This window comes from Pseudophryne corroboree, chromosome 5 (genome assembly GCF_028390025.1).
Source record: "Pseudophryne corroboree isolate aPseCor3 chromosome 5, aPseCor3.hap2, whole genome shotgun sequence".
Lineage (NCBI taxonomy): Eukaryota > Metazoa > Chordata > Amphibia > Anura > Myobatrachidae > Pseudophryne > Pseudophryne corroboree.
The window spans coordinates 193,385,350-193,399,719 of NC_086448.1; the positions used below are offsets into that span (position 1 = coordinate 193,385,350).

Genomic DNA, 14,370 nt, shown 5'->3' on the forward strand with positions numbered 1-14,370 from the left:
GCGCTAAGGCGGCCAATTCTGGTGCAGGCTGCAGCACTGGCGATGCTCCTGGCTCCCCCTGACAGCCAGTGACCTGCTGTCGGGTGCCAGTAGCACTAGTGACTCCCGGCGCTTCCGGGTTGCGGATGCACATCGTGCGTGTGATGTCGCACGTGCATGTGACGTTACACGCACACATTAGAGGCTGCAAACTGGGGAGAACGGAGGCGGGAGTCCAGCGCCAGCAGTAATCCACGTGCATCCAAAAGAAGGTGCATGGCGTGCTGGCAGCACTGGGACAACAGGGTGAGCCTGGCTGCACACTGCAATGATGGAGGAGGAGGGGGGAGCCTGGGGGCATGAATATTGTCTGTTTTGTGTTGCCAGATAAATGTACACTCACTGTCATGTCAACTTTTTAAACCAGTATCCCACAGATATATATATATATATATATATACACACACACATTATTAATTTTTTTAGCAGGGAAGGGGGGGGGGGGGGGGGGAATTACTGCCTTGCCCCGGGTGATGGAAATCCTAGTTTCGCCCTGTCCACTGCAGAGGGAAAATGGCGTTGGTGACCTGCTGGATCCTCTCAATGGCGCGCGGCCATCCCGCTTTTTTTATTCTGGCTGAGGAATGGTGCTTAAAATAGAGATAACCGTTTTAAGGCTGTTGTGCCAGTATGAGTACTGTGTACAGTGTACGTGGACGCAGCTGTGTACGGAGACGCATTCCACCCCGTGTAGAAGCCGTGCGTCTCCGTACCCTCATGCCGCCATAATGGCCAGCGCCCCGCTACCGCTAACCGGGGCGCCGACTCAGTACTCACCACTGTTCATTCTTCTGGCTCTGTTAGGGGTGGCGGCGTGCTGCGGGAATGTATGCTCGCCGTGGTGGGGCTTGTGAATAGGTCCCTCAGGAGCTCAGTGTCGTGTCAGCGTGAAACGGGACCATTAACCCTTCAAGAGGTTGGGCCGTTTTCCCTCCTACGTCCCATGAAGCAGGCAGGCTTGTGCCAACCAGCCCTGCCTGAAAATAACAAACATTAAAAATAAATGCAGAAAACTCTTCAGGAGCTTCCTTCAGCGTGACCGGCTCCTCCGGGCACATTTTCTAAACTGAGTCTGGTAGGAGGGGCATAGAGGGAGGAGCCAGCCTACGCTATCAGATTCTTAAAGTTCCCATGGCTCCTAGTGGACCCATCTATACCCCATGGTACTAAATGGACCCCAGTATCCTCTAGGACGTAAGAGAAAAACTGAAAACCTTCCAAGTTATCTGTGTATATTGTCATCTGCTGTTCTTCCATAAACATAACATTTTTGAAATATTCAACATACATTTTACGGAAACGATCTACTTTGCAAAACAGACTATAGAGTAAATTTATTAACCATCGGTTTTCACTCTAAACCAAAACCGATGGTTACTGACTGACATCTGCAGATATATCTATAGCCGGATCGGGCAGTGTGTTGTGCATGCACATTGCCCGATCCGTCGTGACTTACGTGCGCCCGCTCAGTTGAGTCGTCAATCACCACTGGCTAGTGCAGCATGTGTACAAGCTGTCGGCTGACCGCCTGTACACACAGAACGATGTACAAATATATCTGTAGATAGACTGGTCATCGTGTGTGTTGCAGGGCCGACGCGATATCTCTGTGAACGACGTGACTACAGACATATTGTTGGTATTACAGTGATATTTCGACCATTCGATAGAACGGCCAATATATTGGCCAGTGTGTACCCAGCTTTAAATCTGACTATTTCAAAGAATGTTTGAGTGAAAAAACAAATGAAGCCATAACAAGTTACAACTTTGATGATTTATTCATGTTAAATTGAAAATAAACCGATACAATTCCTAGATGAAGTCAATGCATATATAAATTACTATAATGATACATAGTAGTATGGTTGTTTGATTTTTTGTTTTATTATTTTAGTATTCCGTAAAATGTTCTTAATATAGATTTTCCTCAAACCACTTACATGTTTTATGTAATATTAAATTAGAATTTAGTAGCTTGAAGTATTAGGTGAGTGCAAGCTGGTACACTAACAGAGAAGTAGTCATACTGAGCAGCTTATTGCACTGAAGTCTGGTAGCATATTCCACCAATCACACGTCAGAAGGTCAGTGACTGACGCACTCTACAAGCTGTCACCTACGCACAGTGCTGGCAGCCATTTTGTGTGCTGGGCCGATATGGATAAAAGTGCAGCAAATTAAAGCACTCGAGCAGCATGAGAAACTGTAGAGGATGGCCTCTTATCGACTATGAAGAAAAGGTTATGTTTGCTTGCATTCTCTAAAACTGAATCTTTGTTTGATATGAGCCACGTCCCATTTTCTGCGTGGTTACCTGTGGAATGGTTACCATAAAGTCTCCTTTATCTCTCACGTTTCAATGAGGTCACGTTTCTAGATAAATTATGGCGTTTGCAATCTCTGGAACCAAACATGTTGATGTCTAACATACATAAACAGTCACAAAGAAGGAAGAAAGTCACCGACCGCTCTAGTGCTTCTGCAGATTAGCTGGCTCCCTTGCTGAAGGCTCCACTGTGGAGACACACACCTGGGTATTTCTGTATCTTCTAATAAACAGGTCCCAGCAAGGACTGGAGAATAATGGTACACAGCCAAATTATATTGCTGCAAGTTTAATATATGTTGCTCCAATTCCTGAGCGTGCTTATGAGTATGTGAAGAAAAGGAGCAATTGTGAGCAACCAGCTTATTTTACATAGGAGCAATGGTCATTTCACCTGCATATTTAACCACCAACCATACTGTGAAGAAAGCCGATACAATCTACCCCAATCATTTTCAGTTGTCGTGTAATTTTACGTGATTGTCCAGATCCCTTCTTCTGTGAGTCTCTAGTGGACTGATGGGCTGAACTACTGCATGTGCCACAAATGCGGACTGCCTGTCTGTAGGTCAGGGGTCTACTATTAGGTATCAAAGCTACATGGAAAATGTGACCATTAAAGAGAACATTGTTATGTTAAACAAAATCTATTACTGCTAAAACAAAAATCAGTCAGTAAGAGGCATGCAGCAATGTAATCACCATTGACATAAGAGCAGTGACATAAGAGCAGGTCTCCATCATGGGTAAATAAGATTGCAGTAAGGGACTTGGGTTCTGAGCATTAAACATCTAAATTACCAGAGGCAGAATGCTTTTGATTTAACACAAACAATTTACACAGCTATCTTAAAAGAGGTCTGATACATACAAATGAAATCCCTCTACCATAATTGTACATTACAAGAGATGAACAAAGGACTCCCAATAGTAGATTTCAGGTCTAATTACATTGCAGTGCATATTTCTTACAGGTAGTGTTGCTCTAAGCGGGTTCTTCTAGTTTTTAAGGTGAACTTCTCACCGCTACAAATCACACACAAGGAGGAACGGGCTTAATTTTCAAAATTTAAGACGTTGCCATCAAAGTGCGTCTGAACGTGCTGCTCAAACACCTGCTGGTCGCAGTCCAGAGGGAACTGCTGATTGCACATGGGGCACACTTTCCAGTGACTCTCTACATGCTCCTCAAACTGGCTCTGGTTGTAGTTGGGTGGAAACACCAATGTACACAGCGGGCACTTCTTCTGCTTTGTGTATCTGAAATGTGAATCACAGGACACCGTAAGAATAAGGCAATCGATACCACACCTTCAGCATGTTCTAAAACAATAAATGTACATAGTGTTTACCCTGGGGAGAGGGCAGAAAAGGTAATTGCAACAGTCAACAAATCCTTATTTTGCAATCCTTCCAGTGATGATAGCTTCATTATCTTTAATCTGTGTTATGTTTTAATGGCTTGATAACCTTTAGACAGACTAATGGGACACTACCCCAACACAGTTGCCAGGTGAAGACACACTATTTATTTCAAGCTCTCCCCTTTTTCTGGGGAGCCAATGGGCAGCTACAGATGTTTGGGAGGACATTTCTGTGCTGCCGCCAGTTATACAGGACCTGGAGGTAAACGTGTCAGGTCTAAGCAGTAGACTGGTCAATAGGAAATAACAGTCACTACTTTACACACATTAACATTTTAATTAAATACGTATCTTTGCCCCCAAATAATCATTCAAAACAGGTGCATATTATATATAAAGGATTATCCATTTTCTAAGACCTATAGTAAAATGACATTGTCATACTGTACAATGAACCATCTATGTGTGTAATAATAAGCCCAGGTTTCTGAAACTTAGAGCAGTGACACGGAGGGACATGTTAGTACTATATTACTAAGATATGTGTGGTTACCTTGGATCAAAGCAGAAACCAGACTGCTCTTGTCCAAAGAAGCTAGGAGGATCCTGGTCCAGATCAAAATTCACATTGTCATTATCCTGGTAACACAAAAAAAAAATGAATAAAGTTGAGTCCCACTATATAACCCACAGAGCAGTCTATGTCAATGAATGTAAATAGAATATTAAGTTATCAAATTAGAGGAAACCAACACTTACATGATCAATATAGCAAGCACTGCCCCAGCAACAGTACAGTGTGAGTTCTGGGCGTGGGGGCACCCCTGGTTGATGTGGCCAGGCAGCTTTGGGGGATCATAATTGTAACACTTAATCTAACACATTAGTAAAAAGCAGTTTGGGTGCTAAAAAGGAACACTTTTTAACAGCCCAATTCTTACTTCTTACCCATGTAACACCTTTAGCACATAGCTGCAATTTCTTATTAATGCAACACCTTTCAACACTTAAACTGCTACTTCATACTAGTGTGATATCTTGGGGCGGTTGGGTTGTGATGCCTTAGGGGGTCCCATGCTCGTAATCTGAACCTTAGGAATGTTAGGGATCCACTTGATGAAGTCACATGACTGTGGTAGGTGTGCCCATATTTTCGGTCACATATTATGCTTAGAACCTCAAAATGTTTAAATTGCAGGTTTTTTTTATTAATAATTGCTCTGATTACCAGTGTTCTTAGTGTTTAGAGTGTGTGCCTGCATTTTCTCTTTTTTTCTGTCAGTTCTATGGGTGTCTGACATGACCAATTAAATATTTAGCTACTGATAACTAAATATAAGTAGATTAACTACAATCTCATTATTTATGGAAAAGGCCCCCATACATCTGCATGCCGTTTTCCCGATGCCACCAGAACCACCGGATGGAAGCCATCTATGATCAGCGATCCTTTGGGGAATCTAGGAAATACTTAATGTTCATGGGGCAGTACGGATGGTGTAATGGTTAGCATTACTGTCTCACAGCACTGAGGTCATAGGTTCGATTCCCACCATGGCCCTAACTGTGTGGATTTTGTATATTCTCCCCGTACTTGCGTGGGTTTCCTCTGGGTACTCCAGTTTCCTCCCACAATCCAAAAATATACTGGTAGGTTAATTGGCTTCCAACAAAAATTAACACTAGTGTGAATGTGTGTGTGTGTACATGTGATCGTGAATATAGATTGTAAGCTCCACTGGGGCAGGGACTGATGTGAATGGCCAAATATTCTCTGTAAAGTGCTGCGGAATATGTGTGCGCTATATAAATAACTGGTAATAATAAAATAATAATGTTAAAAAACCCTGATCCCAACCATTTTTGATCGGGATCAGGGAATCAAGATTTTTCAACTTGTTGAATATTCCCGATTCCTCGACCCAAGCGATGGGGGATCGGGAACTTGCAACAATCCATCGCAGATGTATAGGTGCCTGAAGAAGGAACCATCTCATTAAGATAGTGGAGAACGAAAGAAGCTATTCACTAACAAAGTACAAAACACACAGTGACCAAACATACTGATGTAAGGAAGAAAAATGCTGACTGGTTGCTTTGGAAAGCGCAAAGGTATATAAAAAAAATGTGCCATAAGAATGTGCGCTCGTCACAGGTTCTATAGGTGTCGTGGACACTCACAAGTGGGAATAGTCCCTGTCAGTCGGCATGCCGACTGTCGGGATTCACCTGTGTGGGACTTCGGCGTTGGTATAGTGACCGTCAGTCACATAACCGCTTACCCCACTAACAGCTTTCTATATGGTCCTGCAGTTGTCACCTTTTTGGGGTCCAGGATGGTTTCCCCATTTTTTTCATGCAATTTGCCAAAGTTGCAATTTGTAGAAAGTTGTGTAACCTCACAGCGACTAAGTGGATCTTGCATTTCTCAGGTGCGCACATTCACACAATGTATGCAAGTTTCCTGAGCCAAATTTACTTTTGCAAGCTTGCACCTAAATGGACTGACGCTTATGTCACCTCTGTACAATATTACCTTCGTATAAGAAACTTCACACAACAACTTGTCCTGGGGTCTAATATTCCCGGAAAAGCTGCATCACTAGTCCTGACACGCTGTTTGGTATCTACATAATCAGCGCAGCCACTTGATCTACGGCCTAGTCCCGACAGTGAGGACCTCCTGGTGCAGTCAGGTTTGCGGCTTTATACAGTCCCGTTTCTGTAGGCCATTATTACATCCCAACAGCAGCAATCACAAATCTCAGTTCCACAGGTCATGACACATGGGGAACCTTCACCGGCACACAAAGAGCAATTTCATAAGCAAACGCAAGGGGGGGGGGGGGGTTCCGGTTGCCCTGAACACCCCCCCCCCCCCTTCCTCTTGGCGGGTGGCTCAAATTATGACAACAGCAATAGTATATAAAACAATTACAATAGCTGCCAACACATCATGCAGTTTAATGGAAGAGCAGAGCTGCTGCACATGCCCAGTGGTAGCAGCATCTTCTACCAAATTTGCTGTGTGTGTGGATCTGAGCCCTCAATCAGTACATTGTACCAGAGAGTAGCTGCCAGGAAGAGGAGACAGGAGCCTTACCACGAGGTTGGAGAATGTCTGCTGAGAAAGTGCAGTACTGGTTCTTTTATGTTTGTGTATTTGTTATTTAAACGTTTGATACAGATTATATTACAGATCATCTATATATGTGTTAAAATAAGAATTTACTTACCGATAATTCTATTTCTCGTAGTCCGTAGTGGATGCTGGGGACTCCGTCAGGACCATGGGGTTTAGCGGCTCCGCAGGAGACAGGGCACAATAATAAAAGCTTTAGGATCAGGTGGTGTGCACTGGCTCCTCCCCCTATGACCCTCCTCCAAGCCTCAGTTAGGATACTGTGCCCGGACGAGCGTGCATAATAAGGAAGGATATTGAATCCCGGGTAAGACTCATACCAGCCACACCAATCACACCGTACAACCTGTGATCTGAACCCAGTTAACAGTATGATAACAACGAAGGAGCCTCTGAAAAGATGGCTCACAACAAGAATAACCCGATTTTTGTAACAATAACTATGTACCAGTATAGCAGACAATCCGCACTTGGGATGGGCGCCCAGCATCCACTACGGACTACGAGAAATAGAATTATCGGTAAGTAAATTCTTATTTTCTCTAACGTCCTAAGTGGATGCTGGGGACTCCGTCAGGACCATGGGGATTATACCAAAGCTCCCAAACGGGCGGGAGAGTGCGGATGACTCTGCAGCACCGAATGAGAGAACTCCAGGTCCTCCTCAGTCAGGGTGTGCCCCTGACCAAGTAGCAGCTCTGCAAAGTTGTAAAGCCGAGACCCCTCGGGCAGCCGCCCAAGATGAGCCCACTTCCTTGTGGAATGGGCTTTTACTGATTTTGGCTGTGGCAAGCCTGCCACAGAATGTGCAAGCTGAATTGTACTACAAATCCAGCGAGCAATCGTCTGCTTAGAAGCAGGAACACCCATCTTGTTGGGTGCATACAGGCTAAACAGCGAGTCAGATTTTCTGACTCCAGTCGTCCTGGAAACATATATTTTCAGGGCCCTGACAACGTCAAGTAACTTGGAGTCCTCCAAGTCCCTAGTAGCCGCAGGTACCACAATAGGTTGGTTCATGTGAAAAACAGAGAACACCTTAAGGAGAAATTGAGGACGAGTCCTCAATTCTGCCCTGTCAGAATGAAAAATTAAGTAAGGGCTTTTATATGATAAAGCCGCCCATTCTGACACACGCCTGGCTGAAGCCAGGGCTAATAGAATCTTCACCTTCCATGTGAAATATTTTAATTCCACAGTGGTGAGTGGATCAAACCAATGTGACTTTAGGAAACTCAAAACAACATTGAGATCCCAAGGTGCCACTGGGGGCACAAAAGGAGGCTGTATATGCAGTACCCCTTTTACAAACGTCTGAACTTCAGGCACTGAAGCCAGTTCTTTCTGGAAGAAATTTGACAGGGTCGAAATTTGAACCTTAATGGACCCTAATTTTAGGCCCATAGACAGTCCTGTTTTCAGGAAATGTAGGAAACGACCCAGTTGGAATTCCTCTGTAGGGACCTTCTTGGCCTCACACCACGCAACATATTTTCGCCAAATGCGGTGAAAATGTTTTGCGGTTACATCCTTCCTGGCTTCGACCAGGGTAGGGATGACTTCATCTGGAATGCCCTTTCAGGATCCGGCGTTCAACTGCCATGCCGTCAAACGCAGCCGCGGTAAGTCTTGGAACAGACAAGGCCCCTGCTGGAGCAGGTCCTTTCTTAAAGGTAGAGGCCACGGTTCTTCCGTGAGCATCTCTTGAAGTTCCGGGTACCAAGTCCTTCTTGACCCATCCGGAACCACGAGTATCGTTCTTACTCATCTCCTTCTTATGATTCTCAGTACTTTTTGTATGAGATGCATAGGAGGGAACACATACCCTGACTGGTACACCCACAGTATTACCAGAGCGTCCACCGCTATTGCCTGAGGGTCCCTTGACCTGGCGCAATATTTGTCTAGTTTTTTGTTCAGGCGGGACGCCATCATGTCCACCTTTGGTTTTTCCCAACGGTTTACAATCATGTGGAAGACTTCCCGCTGAAGTCCCCACTCTCCCGGGTGGAGGTTATGCCTGCTGAGGAAGTTTGCTTCCCAGTTTTCCACTCCCGGAATTAACACTGCTGAGAGTGTTATCACATGATTTTTCGCCCAGCGAAGAATCCTTGCAGTTTCTGCCATTTCCCTCCTGCTTCATGTGCCGCCCTGTCTGATTACGTGGGCGACTGCCGTGATGTTGTCCCACTGGATCAATACCGGCTGACCTTGAAGCAGAGGTCTTGCTAAGCTTAGAGCCTTGTAAATTGCCCTTAGCTCCAGTATATTTATGTGGAGAGAAGTCTCCAGACTTGATCACACTCCCTGGAAATTTTTTCCTTGTGTGACTGCTCCCCAGCCACTCAGGCTGGCATCCGTGGTCACCAGGACCCAGTCCTGAATGTCGAATCTGCGGCCCTTTCATAGATGAGCACTCTGCAGCCACCGCAGAAGAAAACACCCTTGTCCTTGGAGACAGGGTTATCCGCTGATGCATCTGAAGATGCGATCCGGACCATTTTCCCAGCAGATTCCACTGAAAGGTTCTTGCGTGAAATCTACCGAATGGGATCGCTTTGTAAGAAACCACCATTTTTCACAGGACCCTTGTGCAATGATGCACTGATACTTTTCCTGGTTTTAGGAGGTTCCTGACTAGCTCGGATAACTCCCTGGTCTTCTTCTCCGGGAGAAAACATCCTTTTCTGGACTGTGTCCAGAATCATTCCTAGGAACATTAGACGTGTCGTCGGAAAAAGCTGCGATTTTGGAATATTTAGAATCCACTCGTGCTGTCGTAGAACTACTTGAGATAGTGCTACTCCGACCGCCAACTGTTCTCTGGACCTTGCCCTTATCAGGAAAGCGTCCATATTTCTTTTAGGAAGAATCATCATTTCGGCCATTACCATGGTAAAGACCCGGGGTGCCGTGGACAATCCAAACGGCAGCGTCTGAACTGATAGTGACAGTTCTGTACCACGAACCTGAGATACCCTTGGTGAGAAGGGCAAAATTTGGACATGTAGGTAAGCGTCCCCGATATCCAGTGACACCATATCGTCCTGGTTCGCTATCACTGCTCTGAGTGACTCCATCTTGATTTGAACCCTTGTATGTAATTGTTCAAATCTTTTAGATCTCACCGAGCCGTTTGGCTTCAGTACCACAATATAGTGTGGAATAATACCCCTTCCCTTGTTGTAGGAGGGGTACTTTGATTATCACCTGCTGGGAATACAGCCTGTGAATTTTTTCCAATACTGCCTCCCTGTCGGAGGGAGACGTTGGTAAAGCAGACTTCAGGAACTTGTGAGGGGAAGACGTCTCGAATTTCCAATGTACACCTGGGATACTACGTGTAGGATCCAGGAGTCCACTTGCGAGTGAGCCCACTGCGTGCTGAAACTCTTGAGATGACCCCCCACCGCACCTGAGTCCGCTTGTATGGCCCCAGCGTCATGCTGCGGACTTGGCAGAAGCTGTGGAGGACTTCTGTTCCTGGGAATGGGCTGCCTGCTGCAGTCTTCTTCCCTTTCCTCTAACCCTGGGCAGATATGACTGGCCTTTTGCCCGCCTGCCTTTATGGGTACGAAAGGACTGAGACTGAAAAGACTGTGTCCTTTTCTGCTGAGATGTGACTTGGGGTAACAAAAGTGGATTTTCCAGCTGTTGCCATGGCCACCAGGTCCGATGGACCGCCCCTTTATACGGCAATACTTCCATGTGCCGTCTGGAATCTGCATCACCTGACCACTGTCGTGTCTATAAACATCGTCTGGCAGATATGGACATCACATCTACTCTTGATGCCAAAATGCAAATATCCCTCTGCGCATCTCGCATATATAGAAATGCATCCTTAAAATGCTCTATAGTCAATAAAATATTGTTCCTGTCAAGGGTATCAATATTTTCAGTCAGGAAATCCGACCAAGCCCCCCCAGCGCTGCACATCCAGGCTGAGGCGATTGCTGGTCGTAGTATAACACCAGTATGTGTGTATATACTTTTTAGGATATTTTTCAGCTTCCTATCAGCTGGCTCTTTGAGGGCGGCCGTATCTGGAGACGGTAACGCCACTTGTTTTTATAAGCGTGTGAGCGCCTTATCCACCCTAAGGTGTGTTTCCCAACTCGCCCTCACTTCTGGCGGGAAAGGGTATACCTCCAATAATTTTCTATCGGAGGAAACCCACGTATCATCACACACTTTAATTTATCTGATTCAGGAAAAACTACAAGTAGATTATTCCCACCCTACATAATACCCTTATTTGTGGTACTTGTAGTATCAGAAATATGTAACACCTCCTTCATTGCCCTTAACATGCAACGTGTGGCCCTAAAGGAAAATACGTTTGTTTCTTCACCGTCGACACTGAAGTCAGTGTCTGTGTCGACCAACTGAGGTAAATGGGCGTTTTTACAAGCCCCTGACGGTGTCTGAGACGCCTGGACAGGTACTAATTTGTTTGCCGGCCGTCTCATGTCGTCAACCGACCTTGCATCGTGTTGACATTATCACGTAATTCCTAAATAAGCCATCCATTCCGGTGTCGACTCCCTAGAGAGTGACATCACCAATACAGGCAATTTGCTCCGCCTCCTCACCAACATCGTCCTCCTACATGTCGACACACACGTACCGACACACAGCACACACACAGGGAATGCTCTGATAGAGGACAGGACCCCACTAGCCCTTTGGGGAGACAGAGGGAGAGTTTGCCAGCACACACCAAAAACGCTATAATTATACAGGGACAACCCCTTATAGCATTTTCACATATGTAATCATATCGCCAAATAAGTGCCCCCCCTCTCTGTTTTAACCCTGTTTCTGTAGTGCAGTGCAGGGGAGAGCCTGGGAGCCTTCCTCACAGCAGAGCTGAGCAGGAAAATGGCGCCGTGTGCTGAGGAGAATAGGCCCCGCCCCCTAAAACGGCGGGCTCTTCTCCCGGAGTTTGTGAGATCTGGCAGGGGTTAAATACATCCATATAGCCTCAAGGGCTATATGTGATGTATTTTAGCCATAAAAAAGGTATAATACATTGCTGCCCAGGGCGCCCCCCCCAGCGCCCTGCACCCTCAGTGACCGCTGGTATGAAGTGTGCTGACAACAATGGCGCACAGCTGCAGTGCTGTGCGCTACCTTATGAAGACTGAAAGTCTTCTGCCGCCTGTTTCTGGACCTCTGGACCTCTTCAACTTCGGCATCTGCAAGGGGGGTCGGCGGCACGGCTCCGGGACGAACCCCAGGGTGAGACCTGTGTTCCGACTCCCTCTGGAGCTAATGGTGTCCAGTAGCCTAAGAAGCAAATCCATCCTGCACGCAGGTGAGTTTACTTCTCTCCCCTAAGTCCCTCGTAGCAGTGAGCCTGTTGCCAGCAGGACTCACTGAAAATAAAAAACCTAACTTAAACTTTTATTCTAAGCAGCTCAGGAGAGCCACCTAGATTGCACCCTTCTCGGCCGGGCACAAAAATCTAACTGAGGCTTGGAGGAGGGTCATAGGGGGAGGAGCCAGTGCACACCACCTGATCCTAAAGCTTTTATTATTGTGCCCTGTCTCCTGCGGAGCCGCTAAACCCCATGGTCCTGACGGAGTCCCCAGCATCCACTTAGGACGTTAGAGAAATATTAATATATTGTATTCTATACAGTATCCAGCGTATATAAGGACCAAATATGAAATTAATATCCAGGGTCGTTACTAGGTTCTTCTACCACTCTCCTAGACCCGCACTTGCTCCAATGTTCTTCAGAGTGGGAGATTGTGGATTGCATTTGGAACCCCCCTCTAGAAATCCTGCATTTGCCACTGAATTTGTTTGCTTGCAAAACACAGCCTAAAGGTTTTATTCTAATAATAGATCCATTTCATAATGTTAAGCTCAGGGGACAGGGTTATAATGTTTTGTAATTCCAGAATATGCAATAAGAGTGATAACATGCAAAGAGCATTCTTGTGGGACGTGGATTAAACGTAACTGGCAGCTAAATAATCTAACACTTGAAAATAGGAAATAGGATAGCGTTACTTCCACCAGCATCAGCCTAGATCCTGACATGAGAATCACAGTGCTGAGTGATGTGTACATGAAGTACAGGCAGCCAAGCATGTCGCCCACGTGCTGCCTGTACACTGTCCGGGCAGCCGCAGCTCCATCTCATCACCAATCGCAAAATCACCTAACTACATGCACAGGGCACTGATCAGCATCCTGCCTACCACAGGAGACAAGCTGCCACATAAATGCCAGTACTGTGCGTGAGAGTCATATGTACGGCATCCAATATAGTATAAAACTGAACAGACATCATTGGCTCATGTAACGGGACTACTAATAACAAGCATATGATAGTGTTCACCAACCATGCCACAACCTGAGACTACTGGGGCCCATACATCAACAATCACAAAAAAAGATTCCTCAATTCTGTGTTCTTTTCCCTTATTTAACAATTTACCAATCCATCACTATGCCCTGATATATAACAGTTTGATTTGTAGACCATTTTCATCCAAAGATCAGATCTATGAATCATTAAAGTGCCCATTTTAATAAAATACTAGTAACAGTCAGCACAACGGCTGATTGTTACTATATACTGCCAGTTACAGATGTATCCTCACTCATCCTGCCTCAATACGCCAGGCAGAGGGAGATGCCTGGCCTGAGACAGCTGTGCAACTCAGCATCGGGCATCTTTTGTTGTGTGTCTTATTCACATCGCTATATGAAGACGACGCACAAGCAGAATCTGCTGATTAAAATATGTGGCATGCCTATATTATGTGTGCGACTGCGGCTGTATCTGCATATAAAATGCTACACTACAGTGTTTTCCTGGAGTTTATAGCACAAATAATGTACCAATGTCACTAACAAAAACGAAGTGCCTTAACACAAGGATGATAGGAAGAATAAGATAGTCCTCATTTGTACGGACATAACCTCCAGCAGTTTTCTGCACTTTATTCAGGAGGGTTGGGTATGACAGCAGAATTCTGATGGTCACAATGCTGACAGATCCCAGGGAGTATTTTTAACCCTAGGCCTACCTCCCCCCCCCCCTCTTCACCCAGCTGCCCTCCACCCCTTCTCCCCGTGCCTAACCTTAACTACCATACACCAGCATACTAACCCTAAAACCACATCCCTTTCCCACCACCTAATCCTAAACCTAACTCCAACCCTAATACTTACAGTTGGGACCCGTCCGCACTGTGACAGTCAGGATCGTGACTACATCCCATTCAACAGAATGCACATTACAGACACAGGGGTAGATGAAACAGCGAAAAAGAGTGGAGAAGTGGGCCAATGGAGAAGTTGCCAATGACAACCAATCAGTTATCAAGTATCATTTATCAAGTGCCTTCTGTAAAATGATATGTAACATCTGATTGGATGCCATTGGCAACTTCTCCACTCTTTTCACTGCTTTATACATCTCCCCCACAGTGCGATAATGTGACATTAGGTCTATGAGAAAACTCAGTGA

At 45.6% G+C, this 14,370-nt stretch overlaps 1 protein-coding gene across 3 annotated transcripts in view; it reads right to left on the reverse strand.

Moving 5' to 3' along the window:
* Nucleotides 1–1,800: 1,800 nt before the first annotated feature.
* The window catches only part of TAX1BP1 (Tax1 binding protein 1), a 384,787-nt gene continuing 372,217 nt past the window's right edge, over nt 1,801–14,370 (reverse strand). For all 3 annotated transcript variants that reach the window (XM_063921979.1, XM_063921980.1, XM_063921981.1), the window contains 2 exons: nt 4,289–4,374; nt 1,801–3,631 (listed from right to left, as the gene is read on the reverse strand). In XM_063921979.1, coding sequence (XP_063778049.1) covers nt 3,427–3,631; nt 4,289–4,374 — 291 coding nt within the window. In that variant the 3' untranslated portion in view covers nt 1,801–3,426. The remainder of the gene's footprint in view (nt 3,632–4,288; nt 4,375–14,370) is intronic.